Genomic DNA, 17,484 nt, shown 5'->3' with positions numbered 1-17,484 from the left:
ACAAGACTCCAGAAGGACAGACACAGGACGAGGGCTTTGCTAAAAGAGAGATGGAGAGAGAAGAAACAAGACAGAGGGAGGGGAAAAGAGGGGACAAGTCAACTGCTTACCTGCATGCCGATGACAGCGTAAATGAAGAATAGCATCACTATAAGCAGAGCTACGTATGGCAGAGCCTGAAGAGAAGAGAGACATATTAGTGACACATTGTCTTCAGTATTATCATGCACAAAGGCTGGAGTTCATTCACTTTCATTCACATCACACAAATCAAATTAACCTAAGAATTAAATGTGAATATATATTGTTTTGGTATTTGATGATATGAAAGTGAGCTGATCTGCAGTCCTGTGTGGCACAACACCAAAAACAATCCAGGGCAAATCATCTGACTTAGGAGTGAAAAACCTCAGCAAAATACAAACTGCTCTCTGAGTTTAGTCAGGAGGCCAGTCCCTATGTATGGTGCATAAACCAAACATGCTCAGAACAGGGATTTACGCACCCGACCAGCGGTGTGGAAACTGAGCTCCTGGCTAACATTAACCCTTGTGCCTGGGAGAGCTGGGCCAAAACATGACACTTGTGCAAAAACAAAAAGGTTTAGATTTTCTGTTTTCTGTTGGTGTTAAGTACAGTAACATGTTCATGACCACTGCTGATTTTAAACTGAACACCATGAGTGTGGTTGTTGCTGAATCGCCAGTGTTTTTTTTTATTTGACTGCACGATGCCATGAAGTGGCCCATCTTATCTAACACAAGAGAGAGAACAGATTATTTTCATGTCCCCTTAACTCACTATCAAATGATTTCATTTTTGGTGGAGTGCTCCTTTAAACTCATCCACTACTTTACCCGCCTACAGGGAATGGTGAGCTCTTAGAGGTTAGTCTTAGGGTATTTGAGAGTAAGAAGGGTAGAAGAAGAAGATATGGAGGAAGATGAGAAGAGAGAGGAAGTTGAGTAAAGAGGAGAAATAAAGCTCGCAGGTTAAGTTTTTTGAGTTCCTGCCTGTTTCCCAACTTCATGTCCCTACATCCCTCCCTACCTCCACAGCGAGACTCTTAAACCACCTCTCCATTACCTCACCCCTTCCCTCTTTCTTCCCCCTCTTGCCGATGATACTGTGGGTAAACTGGAAACACACTCGTGTCCCATCCCACTGACTTTCTAAACAAAATGGAGGTGTAGACGAGGAGGGATCAGGCAAGGAAAGGAAATGTGGCTTGTGAGACTCCACCAGGCTGGATTTACACCAGAACAAGGATATCTGACAAAGATTTATATTTATAATAATTAAACAAGCTTATTCTGTGTTATTTGCCCTTAAATCAAAAAATGTGTTACTTTTTTGTTGTTGTCAACACCATTCGGGGTCACATTAGAGTGAAAGCCCCACTTTTTCCTCTGCCTTCTCTGTCCTGTGCTAACCCATCCCCCTGCCCTAGCATGTTGTGTCCGGTTCTCCCCTCACTTGGAAGGATTTGATGAAGGTCCACAGCAGGGTCCGAATCCCTTCCCCGCGAGACAGCAGCTTCACCAGCCTCATCACGCGGAACAGCCGGAAGAAGGTAATGGAGATCCTGGCGTTCTCTTCAGAGTTCTGTAGTCCCTTTTGGTGGGGTTTGGTGTTTTTGTTTTTGGAAAAACACAAGGACGCATGGGGACACATGCAGATAGGCAAGGGAGGGAAACACACACACACACACACACACACACACACACACACACACACACACAAGCACAAGCACACACACGCACACACAGACGCACACACATACACACACGCACACACACACACACAATCATTCAGACATACATACAGTCATTTTCACATAGAGACATACACACATATGCAGACACACAAACATTTTTATGCATATTCCCACCCACACATACATGTGGATGTAAATATACATGTTACACACACACACACACACACACACACACACACACACACACACAGGCACACACACATACACACTCAGTTAATAAATGGAAATATGCGTCCTACAAAATCCCATCAAAATCAACTGACAAAAGAGATCTGGGAGAGAATCGGGCAATCATGCTCATTTTTGTGGCTTCATGGAAAAATCACTCAGGCAACAAAGAGACCGGCTGTCAGCTTCCTGAAAAACATCTACTTCCGCTAAACTGAACACGTCCAACTATGCAGGCAGACAAGTCAACGTACTTGACAGCAATCACATAAGCTGTCTTTAGAGGAAGCTATCGAATCATCAAAACTGAAAAAAACAACGCCTAGATAGTTCTTAAAATCCCAGCACGCCACTGTTCCCCCTGCCTCACCTCATTCTTGTCATAATCAGCGTGAAGAAAGATGGTTGTTATTTCTATATCCTATTACAAGTAAATGTAGTGTTGCAGTGACATTTGTTTTACAAGCATTAAAACACTTTATGAACCTTTGAGGAAAATCTGAGCGGAGCTATTTGGTTATTCGTCACCTGTATAGTATACAAATCTAACTGAAACTGGGCCGCAGAGACTTCCATTGATGAAGGTAAGCTCAATAAATACCTGATATCTACTCACAACAGATACAGAACTGAAATTCCAGCCTGCACGTAGAATAATGTTTCAATAAATCATGCAGGCAGGCTAATTGGCACAAAGCAACTGGCCAACAGGAGGAATAATCCACGCACGACTTCCAGGTAGGATAAGAATAATTTTTTGCCCAATGCAGCCACTGCCATGCAAAAAATGCATGCAATCTCAACATTCTGTAAACTGTTTTCTTCTAGAAACTGTTTTCACACCAGCATGTTTTCAATCTGCAGAGACACTTGCTATGATTATTTTGCTTCTCTGGGTATTTAAAAAAATCTATTATTCGGTAAACCTTGGATTCCTTAATTCAAATTGTGCCTTAGCATAGTTCTTGAGTACAGGCTTGAGACACACTGTAGCTTTCTAACAGTCTATTGTTCCAGCAGTCATCCACTGGAAATAACTCCATAATGAAATATTCAGTCATCTTGCTGAGTGCTATTCTAATACAGATTTATTTATTTATGCTGCTGCTCCTCATTCTCTAGGACAAAAGATCTGCGTAACGCATCATTCAGTTAATAAACCCGGCATATTATTTATAATTACACCACAAACAGCAGAAGAATCAGATGACACCTATAATAAACCAGCTCCTACACGTACGAAATAATCAGTAAATGTAACAGAATCATAGTCAAAAAAGACTTTACACAGAAAATAATCTCAACCACATACAATCTAGTATTTCTACCATAAAAATCTTGTCTTGTCAGTCTTGTCTGTAATTATTAAATGTGACCCCAAAGACACATCAACATATGTTCACCCATGAATCTGATTTGCCGTTTGTGTTTTTCCAAGAAGCCATCAATTCTTAATACTAATCCCACAGTGATTAAACAGAGTGCTCCTCAAGAGAAGCTGCCATTCTCCACACATCTTACTGCAGTTTGGGATAACAGATATCACATTTTACTTTTCAACAGATATCTCCTTTCTTTTAAATGTTTTCTGGAAATTGAAATGAATTACTGACATTTTCTAAAATATTGGGATGATATGATTGAAGGGCTGTCTGCATATTTATTCTGCTTCAGGGTTGACAAGTAACTCAAGACATGAATTTTCCCAAAAATCTACAGACAGATGTGCAGAAAATGACACGCAGCTCTGAGGAGCGGAAATCAAATTTTTGTTACTGCAAGTAATATCACAACTGGACCACAGTGGGCGCCATTGCACCATTGAGCGAGTGAGGGCAGTGAGCAGGAGAGGTACAGTGACAGTAAGTGTAACAGAGAGAGAGAGAGTAAGAGAGAGACAGAAAGGTGAAGAATAGTTTGAATCATTCAGAGACATGCAAACAAATAGACATATTCAGAGACAGATAGACAAAGATAGTTTGACAGATAGACATAGATAGATTGACAGATAAAGATATATATATAGATAGATAGATAGATAGATAGATAGATAGATAGATAGATAGATAGATAGATAGATAGATAGATAGATAGATAGATAGATAGATAGATAGATAGATAGATAGATAGATAGATAGATAGATAGATAGATAGATAGATAGATAGATAGATAGATAGATAGATAGATAGATAGATAGATAGATAGATAGATAGATAGATAGATAGATAGATAGATAGATAGATAGATATATAGATAGATAGATAGACAGATAGACAGACTGACAGATAGATGGCAGGCAAGTGGAGGAAAGAGAGACAGCGTGGTAGTGTGACCGTGATGGCTTGCACCGACGACGAAGCATTAAAGAAACCACACCCATGAGGGAAAAGGGAGCAAATTACAAGCCATGGGGAGGTAGGGGGCAGTGGGCGCGAAGGCAACAATAATAGCCACTCAAGAAGAAAGTCACAAGACTCCAGGTATACTTCGACAGCACAGTACAGTGTCCTTCACTGTACAAACAAACATATATATATATCAACATGAACAAAGTACAGACAACAGCTGTATAAAGATTTCTCTGGACATGCTGCAGAAGATGAGAGCAGCAGCGACAGAGAGAAGACGACAGCATGAACGAGAAGCCAAAAGTTCCGGATCGTACCATGTACGGCGTAGCAGGAGGAGGGGTGGAAGGATGGAGGGATGGAGGGATGGTGGAAGAGGTGGGGAGACGGGCGAGGTTACCGTCGAAGCGTACCATTGGCCTTACCACAGGGGGGTGAGTGGAGGAAGAGGAGGAGGAGGACGAAGAGGAGGAGGACGAGGACGAGGAGGAGTCAGCTGGCTTTAAGGAAAGGCAACAAAGATCAGCACCAGAGCAGCGCCTTACTGTGAAGTGTGTGTGTGTGTGTGTGTGTCACCGTGCATGTGTGTGTGTGTGTGTGTGTACTTTGCTACAAAAACCACCAGGCTGGTGAGGGTTCAGTCTCTGATCAGCCCTCACAGGGTGGAGAGGTGAAAAAACACAATTTCATCTCGACCATGTGGGAGATTTCTCTGAGATATTGCTGCAGATAGCGACTGGCCTCATCCTCTGTGAGGGCCACATCGGACTGAATCACTTGAAGACTGAAACGTGGAGGGATATTGGGGACATTTCTGCCCCTCGCCTTGAGGGCCAAAATAATGAATGATGGTCTGGGGCAGCCACACAGGGGGAAAAGGTTGACTGTGAACCTGCCCATGTGAAAAATGTATATACAGTTCCTATATTGTCTGAAGTCATGGATGTGTGTGCGGGTGTGTGTGTGGTGGGGGACAGAGTGGCGCTTCTGTGGCTATCTGTTTTTCTTTCTGCCAGCTGAAGCAACAGTGTGGTGACAAGTTGCTGCAGCTTTACTTTAATGAGGGCTATATTTACAAAATGTATTTTGGCATTAAAGGACAATGCCTACAAAGACAGGGTGTTATTTAGCCTGTTATTTGACCTATTTTTACTTTCAGGTCAAAGAGACATCAGAATAAGATCATCTCAGTCATTTACACTGATGACAGAGATGATTTTGGGAAGTCAGAGCCCACAGGTATTTAAATAACACCAAGCAGCACAAAGATAACATACTGTAGGGAGACACCTACTGTTCATCCCTGCTACTGCAACATTTTAGACAGCTGAGTGGTAGATCAATGAGTTAAGTTCAATCTATGACTCAGGAGCTATTCAGTCTGCTTTGATACTGGCCCTGTTAAAATACCTTAGCATGAAATGAATAGGTGAGATTATCTTCAATTCCAAAAAGGAAAAGGAAGAGAAAGAAAACAAAACAGAAAGGGAAAGAATGTCAGAAAAAGTGGAATAAGTAGGAAATAAAGAAAAGCAGAACAAATGAGGAAAGGAAGGTTTTTCAGAGGGTGAGAATAAACCAGAGAAAAGTTGGAATGAAGGAAGAAAGAAAGAAAGGAAGGCTGGAGAGAATGAGGCATTTAAAGGAATTATAACAGGGCCATACACATAATTTATGGTCACATACAGTAATGTTGGACATTGGGTAAGTGGTCTCAGACTCGGACTCCACTGTATGTGTGTAAAAGTCCGACACGGAAGTGAGGTGCATTGTGGTGGGAAGGGGTGGAAAGATGAAGTTAAGGAAAACTGGAAGAAGGAAGGACGGAGACAGTGATAAAGAAAGATATGCAGGAGGGAAGGAAGGAAGGAAGATGGCCATGATACTACCTGCATATGGAGGAATGTGTGTCTTTTTCCTACACGTGTGTGTGAATAACACAAAGGGCTGACTGGTTTAATTCAACCAAAGGTTAAATCTGAATTTGCTTCAGTTTCAAAGTCAAATCAAAGCTTAGAATCAGAATCAGATTCAATGAAACTATTACTCATTATTATATTTGTCATTACTAATGACACAAAACAAATTTCAGGGACTACAGTGAATTTGTGGTCCTGGAGAGCCTGTGTGTGGACAAAGTTAATAAAAGTCTGTAATCTGTAAATAAATATGCAGTCGTCCTTTCAGGCTGAACACCGTGCAGATGTGAGTTCCTGTAGCTCACTGGATATATGTACATTAAACTTAAAATGAACTGTTTTCTCACATTGCACAGAATATTTTCAAGCACAAACTTCATCAGTTCAATCAGTTCAGTAGGTAACATGGGTTTTTTGTTTGCACACATTTCTCCTCCTCATTTTTTACTATAGATGTGTTATAGTAGGTATGTTGTAATATTACAACATACAGTAAAGTTAATTTTCACTGAATTCAGAGAGTGCTAGGATGAAAAACAAACAATAAACCATGTTTTGTTTCATTGTTTGAATATATAGCCGATGATGGGTTGACCTTTTTGGGCTTATGGGACCCATGTTACCCAGCTTGCATTTCAGGTGAGCAAGCGGCACCACAAACCAATGAGAAAAACGACAGAGAGAGAGAAAGATAAACATCCAGAACAGAAAACGGAAATCAAGTGGAAAAAGCTCAGAAAGAGACTGAGAGAGATAGAGAGGAGGAGAAGAGGCATTCCAAAGATAAATAAGGATAAATAAATGCAGTCCATACTGGCATCATCTGCAAGACACTGCTCAGAGCAAACCACTACCAATCCAGTCACACTACTTCTACTCAAACCAGAACCAAAAAACGCAAAAAGAAACCATACGAGGTTTAAGAAGCACCCGCAGGTTTCTGGGGTGAAGCAGAGACCCTGGATCCTGTTTCGATGACCTCAAAAAATGCACTAATCTACGTCAACAGGCACCCGACGCAGCCGCAAAGCAGGTGCACTCAAATAAGATGTTTTATCCATTTAAATACATTTTAAAAGCTATCCTGCTGCTGCACCTCACTGTGCACAGAGGAATGCATCGACAGAGAGCTGGTTGTTGGCAAACTGCGGCCATTAGTCTCCAATTGCATTGCTCAATATGTTAAAAAAGCATTCACTTCAGTGCCTGATGAGATGCAGTGCCAGGCAGAAATTTAAAATGTTTAAGTGACAGGGTCCCAGTTCAAAAGACAGTCAAAAGTTATTCTCACAGGATTAAAGTGCGGAGGGTTTCTTTTAAAAAACGAAAACGAAAAAAAAAGGTAGTTTGAGGCATCTGATCGCCCATTAAAAACCACCAAAGAAGGAAAAAACAAGACTTGGGGCATGCCTTTAGGTTAGAGGTGAAAAAGATAAACCGTGAATCATTCAGAAAGAACTGCAAATCAATCAATCAAAACAAAGTGTGTAACATCAGTGACTTGTATAGATGACAAAGGTGTATATCTCTGGCCAAAGGAACCTTAGTATAAATTAACTTATTATTTCTAACTAATTACAGAAATGTTACATCTCAAATTCATTATTTTCCAAACCCGAAACCTTCTATTAAACATGTATATGTACCTTTATGTTCTTTTCTCTCTATACACAATCATACTTTACTTCTAGATCGGCAAGGCAAGGCAAAAACAGGATTTTTGTATCTATTTGTGATCCCGGAAATCAAATTCCTGCAATAACAAGATAGAGAAACGGAATAAAACATATCATATCCCAGCAAAGTGAGTAAAGCAGAAGGTTGTTTGTACACAGATTTGTCAGCTTCCTATTGGGTCAAATGGATTCCCTTTCTAAAGGCATGGAAACAAGTGCCACGTTCACACTCCCCTGGGATACACTAGCCTTATTTGTATGTGTGGCCAGTGCTGCCTCAGGTAAAACACACCGCACTCCTCTACAGGGGAACACACCGGTTTACCTCTGTGCACATCCTTTCTCTTTGCAGCATGTCCTCAATAACCAATACAGCATCCTGCTTACAGTTGAGGGTGTGAGAGGAATTCAGTTAGATCTTCTATAGTTTTCTGGCTTTTAAACTTGAAAAAATAAAATTATTCACACCCTTGCTGATATTTAGAAGAAAATGTTGCACATTCTCATGTTCTCTGGTTAAATTAAGCTTTGCCTAACACAATTTGCCTCCAGTTCAATTCCAATCTGTGCGAGCGAGGGAGCTTCCTGTGGCGAAGCAAATCCACAGTTAGGAGTTCAACTTCTGTAAACTTTGACCTGCAAGATTCGCCTGCTTTCGCACATATGTGATTGTGTGTGCGTCACAGAATGAAGAATATTCTTTATGTGACATTCAGCTCTTTGGCCACTGTGATCATCGTTTTCTAAAGAGGAATTCTGTGCAGCCACTCAGCAGGTTCGCACGGTTCTCAGACTATTCTCCTGCCAAAGAGCACTTTAAATATCACATGAATAAAACACCAATTATCCCTGAAGTGTAAATACGACAGACTCTCAACATTTGACTTGTGTTTGGGATATTCATTCTTATTCAGCTCCACTATTGACCATAGAGCCTCCTTGTCGATAATAAATGAATTCATACATACATTTACATAAATTTCATGGGTCCTGAGTAAATCCATTTATAGATCAAATTGTTCCGCATGTATGCACCTTGCTACTATTAAAAAAAAGAGAGCAAAGAGCAAATTGTATTTTTCTCATTTGTATTTAAAGTTTCCGCGGTGATTTATGAATTGAGAGTTCCATGACCATAGGGTTAGGGTTAGGGTTAGGGTTAACACCCCTGTTCAAAAGGGAGCATCTGTATTCCTTTTTTCTTTCTAGTTAATCTAACGTTTATAGAAATGTATAGATAATAGAATCATGCAGGCCTGGATATACCACCTTTTTATCTGTCATGCTATATGGTCTCCATCATGCATTGGAATGGATCAAATGGACCCAATGTGGAAAACAAACCCAAGTGCCGAGACAATGCAATAGGTTCTATATACAAATGCAATTGTTACTGATGCTATTGATGCTCAGCAGACCGGGGCGTGGATACCCATCTCTGGCAGTTTCAAATATTACAAAAACTAAAAACAAAAAAAGACTAAAGAAAGAAAGGAAAGGTTTACAGCTTTATTACACGGCTCACAAGGTACAGGCGTGCGAAAATGTGGTTTGCTGCCTCTGCTGCTAGTTATACTTTTAATATGATGTTCAATGTGAAGGGTAAAAAACCTACAGTATTTACATTTACGCATGAATAAAAGTTCACAAACTCTTCAGAGGACACAGCGCTCTGTTTTGATTGTTCGACATCTGGCTGCTTTTCACTGCCAGACTTATTCAGCCATCTATTAAGTTCAAATGTTGTGCTGCTAAAGTTTCCTAATCATTCGAAAGCATGCGAGATGGGTATCGGCTCTCGGTCTGTTTGTGTGTGTGGGAATGGCAGAGCGGGCAGGCAGGAAGGGAGGGAGGGAGTTGGACTACTTACGTTAACCTCAGTGATCGCTATGTCAACAATGCTACCCACAACTATCAAGGCATCAAATGTGTTCCATGCATCAACAAAATAATGCTGCGTAGGGGTGGACAGAACAGAAAAACAACAGAAAAAAAAGAACAGAACATAAGACATTTATAAAAATGGATAGAACGGAAATTAAAGGAGAGAGGAGAAAAATAAGATAAAAAACATTATATATACATGAGCACTGGAGTTTTTACTCAGAGGAGAAAAGGGAGAGAATCAACAAAATTAAACGGCAAAAAGAAAAGAAAAGAAGTTGCAGTCTGGAAGAGATGGACAGCAGAGGAGGAGGAGGAGCAGCAGCGATCAGTCATGCTTGAGGAAAATGTCAACAACATGAACAACAGTAAAGAACAAATTGCAACAAAATCACAACCAAAAAAACGCCCGCTGCTGCAGTTAAAAAAAGAAAAAAGAAAAGGCGTGTGAGGCTAGTTGTGATTGGTCAGTGAGTTAGTTCAGTTAGTCAGGGAATCAAACCTGAGGACATGTCAGAGTCTGACAAAAAGTAAATAAAAAAAAAGAAGAACCCAACAACATTAGAGATATTGTAAGGACGACGCAACGCTAAACCCTGCCTCTGTTGACTCTACTGTTTCAAAACCAAACCCAGGAAGAAGATTGCTCTTGTTGAGGAACCTTTGCGGCTGGGGGGGTCCCCTGAGTGGCAGCGGCCATCTTGGATTTAAGGAAGTAGGAAGAGAAGAGGGAAGAGGTAGAAGGAGGGAAAGAGAAGAAGAGAGAGAGAGAGGGATGGTAGAGAAAAGACAGCACGACAAACGACGGAAGAGTTGACGGAAATTAAAGATACAGAAGAAATAAGGGGGCACAAGACAGAGAGAAAGGAGGAGAGATAAGGAGAGTGAAAGTGGGCATCGTACTTACGCTGATCTCACTGAGAATGACGTCTATTATGCTGCCAATTACGATGAGGAAATCAAACACATTCCAGGGATCACTAAAGTACCCCTACACAGGATGAGGTGAGCAGGAGGAGGAGGAGGGTAGGAAAGGTAGGTTAGAAGGAAAACAACATCTGCTGCCACTTCGCAGCCTTATCAAGGTAGTATGACGTCTTAAAGTCAAACAGTCATAAACTGAGGATACAGAAAAAAACAGATATCATCTACGCTCGATAAACCGACATGAGGAGAAACATTTGAATTCTCATGAACAGAATTAACTTGTTTGCTTTGCAGTATCTGTTCATCGAGGTCGGTGAAGTTCCTGCTCTATTAGCGATGGTGTTACACATAGTAATTATTTATGTCTTCTGCCTGCATCTGGGGATTATTCTGCACTGCTGTGGTTGTGATTAATGAAAGGTCACTATGTTTACTTAACTCGTTCTGGGCAATTCATCATCGGCTGTGGCACACAGTGAGTGTTATGAAACAAAACAATCTTTGAAGCTTCAGGCCAAACAGTATTATTTAAAATACATTGATGGCATTAGTACTTTTACTTAGAAAATGATAATAGATAAAGGATTTCGTTATTTCCTAGTGTACAGGGAACTTGAAATGCTGATGGAAAAGATGTGACAAGAAGACTTTCCTTTCTTTTCCTTCCAGAAGCATTTCCATTCACTGCAAACTAAATCATTTCACATCAGATTGTGAATTTTATTCTTCACTATGCTAAGACAGCTAATCATGTTTTCCAATAGATAAATCTGTTGGTCATTTAACTGTCCAAAGATGGCTGGATTTGTGGGATAACTCTCTGAATAATGAGATGTGAGGCCTTTACTTTTGTTTATCTTACACTGGAAATCTGCTGGAGTAAACCTACAGGATGGTATTAGGAAACTATTATAGGGTATCACTGAATACTGGGGTTGTTTTAATGTAATTAATTAGAGCAGGATTGGAATTATACAATTAATTAATTTAAAACCAGTTATATGTTAAACAGAGCTCAGCATTAGTATCCAAATGCTGATGTATTAAACAAATTATACATTTTACATGACTTTCAAAACAGTGGGAATTCAAAACAGACAACAAAGTAGCAACAGGGATAAAACTGTAAAACAATCGTAACTATTGCTGTTGAAAATGAAACTTGTCAAAAGTTAGAGCATAAATCTTTTACTAGACTCTACTCCAGGTGCTGAAATACCTAAGGAGGAAAACTGTTAGTCAGCTGGTCCTCAATGTGCAACAGCTGATTAAGGCAAAAGTGTAAAAAGTCAAACCAGAAACATCAAGGCATGACTAAAGTCATGAAGGAGAAAAAGTTCTTAAGATTTTAAATTCATAATGATTCTTATCTCTACTGGTGAAAAGACCCAAAATGCTGATTTTCAGAAAAAGTAGCAAAACTGCATTCTTGCAGTTTTAAATATTAATGCATGTAAACACCAAATAACATTACATAACTAATAGAGCACAGCATGACTTCAATTCCCAAGCACTAAAAGTTGTCCTGTGCAATTAACGGGTTGATTCTAACTGAGGCTGCTTCTGCCTGTAGACACTTTAAGGCATGCGTTATGTTATTCAGACTAAATGGTCTGTGTCGATAATTACTTTCCAAAGTAATTACTAGATAACCATCTTTCATCCATTCAAATAAAATAACATTTTTGTAGAACAAGATTTGGATTCTGGAGCTAAGTAGAATAACAAAAGAATTACGTTTTAATTAGCGTGAATCTTTAACTCAAATATAAACATTTTTGTGGATGGCAATAACTCCAAAAACTAACGCCAAGCAATTAAGTTTACATATAAGACAAATAAGTGAATTAGAAACAGTAATATGAAATATATAAAGGTATTTTTTAAACGTTGGTAGTTTGAATTTATGGTTTAGAACGAGCAAAATGTGTAAAACTGAAACTGGCACAGGCGCTCCATATCCTGGAGGGATAGTCAAAAAAAGGTAAAGAAAGAATAACTTAATATTATTGCAGCCCACTTTAATATATTAACGACGTAATTCACCGAGCTGATGAACCGAGGCTTTATGTGTTTTTTAATCTGTAAAAATCATCAATAACTGAAATACTTGTCTCTTAAATTCATAATTACTTTCTATACTAAGCTACAATACAGATAGGAGAACAAAGATAATATGTTTTCACTGCTGATTGCGTTCAAGGATTCTCTACTTCCTCTGTTGGAAAAGGGGGAGGAAGCATTCCCATCTGTTACAATTTAAAAAGCTGATGCACCAGGAAACTCTATGACTGCACCAATAAACCCGCACATATATATGTACATAGCAACAACAGCGGGGTAACAAGGGAGCAGCGAGATTAAAAACCACATGTTGTTATCGGCCACTAATCACGTTTCAAATCTGCGGTATTGTATTATCATCTGGTAGAAAATCAAAAAGGGATTAGGAATATACAGGACAACATCAGTGAGCAGTTGTCTGCTATAAAAAACATGATTCAATGGCTGAAATGTCATTGGTATTTTTTGTCTTACGGGTTGCAGCTAGTAGTAAGTAGAGTAGTGCAGATTTGATTTAATGCAAACAATACACTTTTCTCTGCTGCTCCACTTTGATCTACTGTATTTTTCAGTTTTGCTCTGTGCTGTTATTCTATGCTGCAGATAAAGAAGTGGACCTACCCTTGGTTTGAAGGCAATCAGTTTCAGGATCATCTCCACAGTGAAGAGTCCAGTGAAGAGCATGTTGAGGATGTTCATGGCGTCATTGAAATTTGAGGTCTGCCCATGATGCTGCAGGGACACCCAAGCACCTCGTTAACGTGCACTGAATCGTAATTTCTATGGGAGTTGAAATATTTCCCAATTTAATGTGTGTTACAGTGTAAGAGGGACTCACCTGCATGGCCAGACAGATGGTGTTGAGGAGGATGAGTGTGAACATCAGGTACTCAAAGTAGGTGGAGTTCACCACATACCACACCTTGTACTGGTAGGGGTTCTTAGGGATGTAGCGGCGCAATGGGCGGGCCTTCAAGGCATATTCCACACACTGACGCTGTGACACACACACACACACACACATCTACACGTGAGTATACACAAACCCATTTCCTAACTGAATTGGTTTCCCAACTCCTCATCTATCTGCTGCTGTACTCAGACCATTGTGGAGGAAATGATGTGGAACTGTCCTTGGCAAAAAAAATCCTTTTCCATCTCGGACTATTCCTCTGCCTACATTTCCACGGCTTTTCTGAGACATGGATCATCACAAAGAGCTCAGCTGCAGGGCCTTGGCCCCAGCTCCTCCTTTACTCGCGTCTTCTGTATGAACTTCTGCATCTCCCTCCTGGCTGGATTCCTTAAGTAGCTCCCACCCAAAAACTCATGTTCAGCCATCAATGTACCCCCCCCCCCCCCCTACCCCCCACACACACACTGCCTGGCCTCCATACTGTCCCCCTTGTACCTCCTGAATGAAAGAAGGACTTTCCCACTTCACTCAGACCTCGTGTGTTTTTAGCTGCTTAGCGACAGCAAAACACACAGCTACAAAGCAAAGTCTTGCACAAATTCAGGATAAACATACAAAAGCATTACCTGGTTCTTGTCCAGTTCACAGTTCTTATACTCTTGCTCTCCTTGCTCCTGGAATGTGACGATGACGAAACCGACGAAGATGTTCATCATGAAGAAGGCAATGATGATAATGTAGATGATGAAGAAGATGGAGATAACCACGCGGTAGTTGTAAACGGGTCCGACATCTTCAGCGTGAGAGTCTATGGCCCGGTACAGTAACCTGAGAGCAAGAGAGAGTGAAGGTTTAGTGAAATGTGAGAAAAGGATACAATGACATTGCTGAAAAACCATAAAAGCATGGACATACAATATGTGTATCAATATATATGTGTGTTGTGTTTGTATATGCATACACACCCTGGCCAGCCCTCAAAGGTAGACACAGCAAACAGAGCCATCATGCCTTGCAGGACGTCATCAAAGTTAAATTCACTGTTCTCCCACCGTCTTTGGGATCTTTGAGGCTTTCCCACATCTCCGTCCTTATACATGATGTAGGAACCCCTGCAAAAATACACGTAGACACACGTGTATATTCCCATTTTCGTTTCATTATTGGCTAAAAGAGAGACGGCCACAAGTGTCTGTGCAGGAGGAATGTCTTACCTGCAATCTGACTGAGTCTGTTTCGACTCGTCTGAACAAAAGAAGAACTTGCCCTGATGAAGAAACATAAGAATGTAGTATTCTATGTAAGTACTAATACAAATAACATGATCATAGATTTGTATGATAACTTCTCTTTTCCTCTTTACCTTAAAAAGCTGTACTCCAATACAGGCAAACATGAACTGGAGCAGCGTGGTGACAATGACGATGTTGCCGATGGTCCTGATGGCAACAAACACGCACTGCACCACGTGCTGGAAAACACATCAAAATGACAGGGAGCGTTTGAGTGTGTGTGTCTCCTCTGTGTATCTGGTATATGGCTTTATGTCTGAGTGAGCTAACCTTTAGGCCCTTGGCTCTGTTGATGGCTCTCAGGGGTCTGAGCACTCGCAGAACTCTCAGGATCTTCACCACATTAATGGCACTGGACCTAAAAAACACTTGGGATTAAAACCACTGAACCAGGCAAAGTGATTTAACACACATTTTACGATAATCATTTATTTACAGGGTTGGAACGACACAAATCCTGGGAGACTTAGGATAGATATTGAGACAGCTCAACACAACAACCAAAGAAATTAAATAATAATGATACAACCTGGATAAACAGGCAAATATGTGTGTGAATCTCAACAAGAAAAACAAAAAAATAAGCTGAAAATATTGGAAAAAATAAAAACAAACTTGACTATAAAGATCAAGTAAAGGTGGAGTTAAATTGTTCAAAATCAAAAATGTATATTTACTATATTTACTGTCTTTACAGAAAGTATGATGAGTGAAACACCTCAAACTATTCTTACTTCTATATTAAATAAAGTCCCAGAGAAGAGATGCACATTACTCTTTTGAAATCAAACACATCTATAATTAAAATAAAATAAAAATGATTATGCTTTACGATTTTCTTTTGTATGGCTGATAGCATGTCCTAAATGATTAATGTGACACAGTACAGCACACAAAAACATACACCGATCAGCCACAAAAATGTTCACGTGGCTGATCGGTGTACACTAACACATATGAAACGTGGACGAACACACACAAGTGCAATAAGAACAGACCAACACAAAGACACAAACAGGAATTCACAGGCAAACTGAGTCTTATTGTGCTGTAAGAGTGTGTCAGTACAAGCCAAAGGTCAAACAGTGTGACCTTTAAAAGGAAGTGGTTTAAAATAAAAGCTTAACAGACTAAATAAAATCAAATGAATACTGTGACATTTTGAATTTTACAATAAAGGTTGGGAAAAGGTTTAACATTGGTTCTTCCGTGATCGGAACGGTTTGTGTCTAATTCTTATCAATTTAAGTAAAACATGTGAGAAATCCAGTGAATATATATTTTTGAGGGAGATTAATAAGACAGTTATTCAGTTATCGGAAGAACAAATACAACAACCTGTTCCCACAGTGGGACAAAGGTAGAAGGACAAAATACATATTCAAAATGTCAACGTATCCTTTAAAGGGAGTGACTTTTCAGGAGGTTCGGGGGAATGATTTAAAGGGAGTGACATTACACCGCTCTGACTTTAAACAGAAAGGGAGAGACCCGTCGTACTTTTTATACAGGAAGGTAAAGTTTAAAGACAGTTAAAGGTAGAACATGTGGAGCAGGATGTTAAACATCACAGTCAAAGCAGCTGTAAGGATTTCCTTAGGTGATGGAACATGTCATAAAGATGTTTAATAAATTCTTAAATGTTACATAAATGTAACACGTATGTTGTTAACTTGAATTCACTGAGCTTACGTGCACCAAGAACCAGTTTCTACCTAATGAGGAAGTATTCTATCTATCAATACCCTTCAGATACTGTTGTAAATTGGCCAAATTGCCATGATTCTGTCACGTCTGATGATGTTAGCCATATGTCATAACACACACACTTAACCTTTTGTACGAACCTCGAAGGATAAGCGTTTACCGATGGATGAATATATGAAATGAGCCATAATAATAGTAAAAGGGTTTCACAGGATAGGTATAGTGAATAAAACGCAGTCTGCAGGCGCTACCATATGCAGCATCATTACAATTAATTTGACTGTGAATCATTCAAAAAGATCCCGCTCACTTGCTACCTTTAACGGGCTAAAACTACTGAAGTTCAGCATTCAGATGTCATTTCTATAGCCCAGGAGAGTTCAGGCTGTGCAAAAATAGGAATTGCAATAATCAGATATTAAATGTGACGACAGTATTAGCTGATTCAGAAAAATGTACCCAAATAAACACGATACCCACTATGCTGCCGTCTGTGAAGGGGCATTCTGGCATGCATCTACTGTACGGTTGTACCATTACTGTGCTCATAATAGGAAATCACCTATTTGGTATCCATACAGTATAATCCCATACCCTAAAATAAAATCTTCAATAACATTTACAAATTACAGTCTTAATTTTCTTTTTTTGTAATGAAGGAAGCTTAACTCTCCAAGACGACAGAAATAACAAATCAAAAGTGTGACAGTTTTACACATTTAAGGTGAGGGTCTGTTAAAGAGGGGTTATTAATACGGACTAATGTGGACTTACGTCGAGAAGTCTAGGCTATTAAGCATTAGAG

At 39.8% G+C, this 17,484-nt stretch overlaps 1 protein-coding gene across 1 annotated transcript in view; it reads right to left on the bottom strand.

The window, feature by feature from the left end:
• Nucleotides 1–17,484, bottom strand: part of cacna1c (calcium channel, voltage-dependent, L type, alpha 1C subunit) — a 156,322-nt gene that overhangs the window by 9,686 nt on the left and 129,152 nt on the right. Inside the window, exons 25-35 of the mRNA XM_061081199.1 lie at nt 15,243–15,330; nt 15,044–15,151; nt 14,895–14,947; nt 14,646–14,792; nt 14,307–14,508; nt 13,603–13,761; nt 13,386–13,496; nt 10,681–10,764; nt 4,708–4,794; nt 1,477–1,614; nt 111–176 (exon numbers count right to left, since the gene is read on the bottom strand). Coding sequence (XP_060937182.1) covers nt 111–176; nt 1,477–1,614; nt 4,708–4,794; nt 10,681–10,764; nt 13,386–13,496; nt 13,603–13,761; nt 14,307–14,508; nt 14,646–14,792; nt 14,895–14,947; nt 15,044–15,151; nt 15,243–15,330 — 1,243 coding nt within the window. The remainder of the gene's footprint in view (nt 1–110; nt 177–1,476; nt 1,615–4,707; nt 4,795–10,680; nt 10,765–13,385; nt 13,497–13,602; nt 13,762–14,306; nt 14,509–14,645; nt 14,793–14,894; nt 14,948–15,043; nt 15,152–15,242; nt 15,331–17,484) is intronic.

This window comes from Limanda limanda, chromosome 1 (assembly GCF_963576545.1).
Source record: "Limanda limanda chromosome 1, fLimLim1.1, whole genome shotgun sequence".
Taxonomy (NCBI): Eukaryota; Metazoa; Chordata; class Actinopteri; order Pleuronectiformes; family Pleuronectidae; genus Limanda; species Limanda limanda.
Note: the sequence above shows the minus strand (reverse complement) of the source record. Positions and strands in the feature narration are given on the sequence as shown.